This window comes from Cibotium barometz, chromosome 24 (assembly GCF_041138505.1).
Source record: "Cibotium barometz isolate CiBa-2024 chromosome 24, ASM4113850v1, whole genome shotgun sequence".
In the NCBI taxonomy this organism is placed as follows: domain Eukaryota; kingdom Viridiplantae; phylum Streptophyta; class Polypodiopsida; order Cyatheales; family Cibotiaceae; genus Cibotium; species Cibotium barometz.
Window position 1 is genome coordinate 2,282,553 of NC_141069.1, and position 6,778 is coordinate 2,289,330.

The 6,778-nt window shown below is 40.5% G+C and overlaps 1 protein-coding gene across 1 annotated transcript; it reads right to left on the reverse strand.

Moving 5' to 3' along the window:
- Positions 1-3,385: 3,385 nt before the first annotated feature.
- Positions 3,386-6,217, reverse strand: LOC147624796 (hydroxyphenylpyruvate reductase-like). Its single transcript, XM_086818024.1, has 2 exons — positions 5,719-6,217; positions 3,386-4,174 (listed from the first exon to the last, which is right to left on the reverse strand). Exons 1-2 carry the CDS (start codon positions 6,145-6,147, stop codon positions 3,656-3,658), a joined length of 948 nt encoding a protein of 315 aa, XP_086674150.1. The 5' UTR covers positions 6,148-6,217; the 3' UTR covers positions 3,386-3,655.
- Between the last annotated feature and the right edge of the window lie 561 nt (positions 6,218-6,778).

Here is a 6,778-nt window from a genome sequence, read left to right on the forward strand (position 1 = left end):
GTAAAAATTTATAATCAACCTAGACTTGGAGTGTGTGAAATTATTAATCAAGGTAGCATATTAGGCCAAGTGTGTGCATCAGACGTTTTTGGATAGCTAGTTATACACACAATCAAACACTTATTATCTTTGACTTTGTCTGAATATTAAAGTAGTATGAACCTTGCTTTGGTTGTGACATTAAGGCATCTTGGAAGATGGGATTACGTGTCGCATTAAAAATAACTCCACATGCAACAAAATCTTGTGTCTCTTTTTAATGCAAACTACAAATTGCTTTGGTTGTGACATTAAGGCATCTTGGAAGATGGGATTACGTGTCGCATTAAAAATAACTCCACATGCAACAAAATCTTGTGTCTCTTTTTAATGCAAACTACAAATTACTTTGTTTGTCAACGTCAACCTTCAAATTGCTTTGTCCTGCAATTCTACTAGTATCACATAGCAAATCACCTTCTGTTTCACCATATTACCTACAGTCTTTTCAATCGTAGATATCTTTTGTGATCGTCCGCCGACGTCCATATGAGAAGATGAAACATATAACTTTTCTTTTTTCGAGGGTCAACTTTCATGCTCCTTCACAAATGTAAAAGAATTTTGTTAGTACACTACCTTTCATTACCATTGGGGATGCTTGAGAAGTCATTGTATCATGTGTATGGCTCATGGGTGATTCCGTTATTTTTGGATGCATGGCATATGCAAGAGTGGGGCCGCACTAAGTGTTGAAGGTGATAACGTGTGAAACACCACAATCATTAGGTGTACTTTTGGGACTAAATCATTGTTAGTGTGATTTATATTTACATCTTTGTGTGGCACTATCTTGGTGTGTAATTTGGTTCATTTAGAGCTTTGTATGGCACTGACGTGAATATCTTTGTGAGTAGGTGTAAGAGAGACATAGGTGATGCCGAGCACGTGTGCACTATGATGATGACCAAGAGTATACATTGGACACTTATTGGATGTCCAATGGTATTTTTTATGGTTGGTCGAGTGTTGTAGTTGTAATAGTAATTTATATTCCATATTTAGCACATCGTAGATGTGAAGGACATAAATATATTTATCGTAAAGATGGTGCACAATACACTAAGGTTTACTTTTATAAAAAAAGACCAAAATTCAGATGGAGTAAGCTATTGTTGACGCCATCAGTCTATTTTTGGAATAAAAAGATATAAATACTCTAGATGGGGAGGGGAGACACCATCTCGAGGAGGCTTGTTGTGTTGTGAGTATTCTTCTTTGTTTTCATTCTTCAATTTTAATTGGCTAATTATGTTTGCATGTCGAGTTTTGTTTCAGTGTTATTTTAACATCGCGTAGTGGATTTTGTCATTTATCCACATTTACACCAATGCCATATAAATTTACTTTAATATGAGTGACACCACCAATAAAGTCATGACCTTATTAAAGGCATACCAGCTAGTAGTCAAACAAGTCTGAACAAGGCAAGCAGGTTGAGCACAATTGATGATCACACAAGTCAGATACCATGTCCAACAAGCTAAATAGTTAGTTGAGCAAGTTTCCCAACATGCAAGGACACTAAAAGTCCAATAAAAATGCCCCTCCTCTCTTCACTTTAGACATCCACAATGAGATCAACTCTAGGGTCCATACATCACACATCACAAAAGAAACTAGTTATCAAAGTCCAATCATTCCAATTCCTACCTAAGAGTCTGCATTTGCAATCAACTTGCTAAAAGCACCAATATTCAGCTTTTAGTTGGTCTTCTCAATCTCCAGAGCTGAGAAACGAGTTTGCTAATGCACATACTTGCTTGTGTGTGTTAGTCGCACATCTTATTTTAGCCCAAAATTCATTCCCTACTCACTTCAACAAAGAGAAGATGATCTACACATCATGCCTCAACCTCTACATCAAGAATACTAGCTACTAGAACCAAAGTAGAAAATGTTAAATTGGAATAAGAAGTTGGAGGTTGTGGTGAGGATACCACGAAACTTTGTGGACTATACATTGATTGTATCCTCTGATGGTGCCAATAGTACTTTGAGGAGAGAGGGCTTAAATGCAACAAGTTGACTTGAAAAAAAAAAGAAGATCTAAAAAGATTATTGTTCCAGAACCTTCATTCATTGGCTAGATAAAGAGATCTATTGGAATCCAAAGAGATTACCTAGTTTTGGGTACACAATACTGGAAATCCATCTAATGTCATGGAATGCATATGCTCTTCTTAAATATGGTTGTGGTAATGAAGGGAGGCAATACTTCAAAATGAGGTTTGGTTGTAGTTGTTGAGAACATCCATGGTCAACCTTCAAGACCATTAGTGGCACAACTTGGAGGGCATCAAAGATGGCAGATCTATTAGAAGTATGTGAAAGGTAGCTTTTTTTTGTTTTTGTTGGGGGGGGGGGGATGTAAGCTAAAGAGGGGTTCCTTTGAGCTACAAGCTATTCTTGGAAGGTGGTTTTTGGTAAGTGGACTCTTGATAACGTCTTTGTACCTTCTCAAGCTATCAAGCAACACTACATTCTTCTTCAAGTTCTCTATTATATTATTTCTTTGAGAAAGGCTCGTGTACTACATTCTAAATTTTCTAACCCTTGGATTTGCTCAAACGCTCAGGGGTTTCTTAGCCTTGGATTTGCTTTGATGCTCAAGGGCATCTACTCATGATATGGTTATCCCCTTTCATTTTGAATCAACAACAAAACAATACCAAAGTGCTAATTATTTTTTCTCTTATGCTCAACCTCTTGCATGGAGGTATTCAGATGCAAGTGCTGAACTCATTTCAAGAGTTTTATTTTTCCTAGATGTTCTTAATTAGGCTTGAGGAGTAAATAAGTTGGCATAGCCAAAAAAATTGCCTTTAGGCTATAGACAAGTTTTATATTTCAAGTTTAAGAGCAATATTGGCCTCTGCTGCAAAGGTAGACATTGTACTAACCTTTTAACCAACCTTTTTAGGCATACCTTACTCTACTTCTACTCTGGTATGAGAATTGACTAGTTTCATGGATCAAGCAGAAAGGTAAATCTAGAAATAGAAAAGATTAAATTGTCCATTTTTCACATTTCTACCATCTAAATTGAATGACCACAACTTCTATAGTTGAAATGAAGAAGTAAAAGCTGGAAGAGCAGTGGAAAGCCCTTGAAGGCATCAAGATCACCTATCCAATCTTGATACATGGGATGACATTATGAGTGACACGAGAACAATTGATGCCATTGGGCCTAAATATTGTTATACAGGATTAGCCCAAATTGATTAACGCACTCTCCAAATGCTTAACCTTCACACTTTACTTTACTATCACATGTCCTGACCTGCACATATAACAATGGCTAACACCAAAAGCACTTTGCCTTTATGAAAAGCATGTCAACTCCTCTCAAACTTTTATCCATGTTAAAAGTAGCACAATGAAGTTAACCTTTTTTATGTTTCCACATGATGCCTATCCACCTCTGTTACTCTAGCAGAAATGGGGATTTATTTTGTTTTTGGGGGTTTGTTTTGGGGGGGGGGGGATATAAATAATATTTCCCAAAAGGGCCAAAACCTACGGCACCCAGTTCGTACCTCTGGTGAAGGGCTACAATTTATTTGCTTGTGGAGGATATAACAAGCACCTCCACCTGTCTTATTCCCTGATTTCAAACCACAGGGGTTAACAATGGCTTCCCCGAAAAAAAGGCATCTATATTATCTAACACAAGTTTGGCCATAGCTTTTCTAGTTTCCCAGGTGGCACTTCCAGCATGTGGGCTTAGCACCACGTTGTCCATGTTCAACAGCTCAGCAGGAACAATGGGTTCATTCTCAAAGACATCAAGACCAGCTGCTCCAACTCGTTTCTCCATAAGTGCTTTGACAAGTTCGAGCTCATCAACCACTGAACCACGGGCAATGTTGATAAGTGTTCCCTCTGGTCCCAATGCATCCAGTACTTCCCGTCCAACAATATGCTTTGTATCTTTAGATAAAGGGCATGCAATAATAAGGACATCAGAATTGGCAGCCAGGTCCAAAAGCTTTGAATAGTAGACATAGGATACACCGGGCTTTTTTGTTCTCCCATAGTATGACACAATGCAATCGAAGCCCTCTGACCTTTGTGCTATTGCCATTCCGATCCGCCCAAGACCTACAATGCCAACTCGCAAGCCACTCGCCTGAAGCAAATATCAAATCCCAAATTACCTCAAAAAGCATAGATTCTGAGTTTTGATAGGATAAAACAAGTGCTCACTCTTAAATGTTCGCTTTGACTTCTGAAATGATGTATGCTTGCCATTGTTAGAAAAAAGGTTAAATATAATTGGGCTCATGGCTTTCAAATGTTCAAAACAGTACAATTAGGATGTGCTCATAGACTGAGCAAAAGAGAGTGTGAGAGACAGAAAGTACCATAAGGTTGAGCCAAGAGATGGGGCTAAGGAGCTAATTTTGTGAGAGACAGAAAGGAGCTAATTTCAACAATTTTCTGATGATTCAAGTAAATAATTAAGACCTTGTGTGGCACTACCTTTTGACGTGCTGAGGCTGCTCAAGGATCCATACATCTGAGATCTGATCACATTTAGATTTCAGAGAGCCGGCCATGCTAGATTATTTAGCGTTTTTGACTTTGTGGATGATAATTTGATTGATTGGGCATGGTTGAGATATGAAGGAGAAGAAAGTCTTGGTGTTTGCCATACCACAGCACTAAGCTCAATACCACTTTCCCAATTGAGGTTGTGAAGAAAAAGGGCTTGTTTCCATGAATAGTGAGAGTAACTGGCTTTTCGACCGAAGGAAACAAAAACTCAAAGAATTTAAGAGTGAAATACTGGGCAAACGCTCACGCTATGCGAGTTAGGAAGGTGGGTGTCTTCTTGACAACCTTCACCAAGAGAAAGTGCCCGTGCAAAAACAAAACAAGTGGCAAACAACAAGCTCCATAGTTCTAGTATCTTTCTTTTGACCTAGACCAGAAGGGATCACCCAAAGAAAAACAAATCAACTGACAACAGAACAAGTTCCATAGTTCCAATTTTGAGCTCCACAGTTCAAGTGTCTTGTCATGTCTTCAGCAAAGGGAATGGCCATTAGAGCATGAACCCATCAACAAAGGCCGGGAAAAAGATCCCTCAGAGCTGATTATGCAAACCTACATGTCACATCATTTTGCAGCTAGCGGAGTAGCCAGCACCCTACTGCTTCCATTGTGACACACCTGCGAGTTCTTGTGCTTGGGCAGCCTGGTTTGGGGCTGATTTAGCAGCCCTAAATGTCTACAAGAAGCGTTAGGGCTGAGACTAGAGATCACCTCTTCATTACATTTTGTACTTGGAAATTCAGTTGTAAACCTTTTCATTGTACATAATACAAACAGTACATTTAGGGCTACTTGTGTGTGCTTGCGTTTGATTTCCGTTGCACTCCTCTCTCTATCTCTGTAAGCCCTAGCACATGGGCACAAGTAATCTACATCCATAGCCATTGTAAAATCTCCAAGACCAAGAACCATGACATGGCCACGGATGGGTCACCCCCTCATTGGAAATGGGTTGCCGATTCCAGATCTTCAGCAGTGGGGGATGAGATGGAATGGTCCAAGACCATGATGAAGGTAATGGGCTATGGATGACAGCATCTATGGGGTGATTCGGGACATCCGGTGAAACATGAATGAGACCAAGGAAAGGGAAGGGAAGGGCGGGGCGGGGCATACCTTCTTGGCGAGCGGCAATGGTGGGCGAACGGGCCAAAGCCCATCACGGACGAAGCGATCGGCCGGGCAGAGGCGGCGGAGGACGGCAAGCATGAGCAGGATGGCCAGGTCAGCAACGTCGTCGGTGAGGACGTCGGGGGTGTTGGTGACGAGAATGCCACGTTGGCAACAGTAGTCCAAGTCGATGTTGTCCACGCCAACGCCGTAATTCGAGATGAGGCGGAGGCCCGGCAGGGAGTCCAGGAGCTCGCGGGACACCTTCTTGCAGGACGCTAGGGCGCGGATGGAGGAGGCGACCTCGCGGACGGCCTCGAGCGGCTCCTCCCACATGCGGATCACTTGGTAGCGCTCCTCCAGCTGCTCCACCATGCCTGGCAGCATGGGTGCCTGCATCAACACGACCGACCTCTGTTCCTCCTCCGACGCCATAGCCGCCACAGAGCTGTGTTCGTCCACGATTGTCTCAATTGATTCTTCTCAGTAGGGTCAAATCGAGAAAAACCGATTGTACTTTTGCAATATTTAAAAATTTAGTTATAAATCCCACTAGCCTATGCATTTTTTTCAATAAAATTCGGGTCATCCTTTTTTTTCATTGGTTAGAAAAAAAAAGTATATTTAAAAATTTAGTTATAAATCCGTATAGGCTCCATGTCCGTGTGGCTCATTCTGGCATCATCCATTCTGGAATGTCCAGACTCTGTCAATGCTTGTTTGCACACATGTATAGTAGACTTAAAAGCAATATAAGAACAATATATGCTGAAGAACAAGTCAGAACACAAGAGAAGATTGCAGAAAGTTGTAGGAAATATTGCACGTGCATTAACTTACAAGGACTGCCGGTATTACGGCGGACAGAGTTCCGACATAAACATCAGCTTACGCAAAATCCTATTCACTCTACTATTTGGAAAAAATCACTACTCTCCATTTAGAAAGAGGAAGATAAAAATAAAACCATAGATATTTTATATTTATCATGACCAACAAAATCCTATGGATTAAAAATTGAGAGAAACGTATTAAAAATTTCATTTATTGAACTTTCATGTGATTA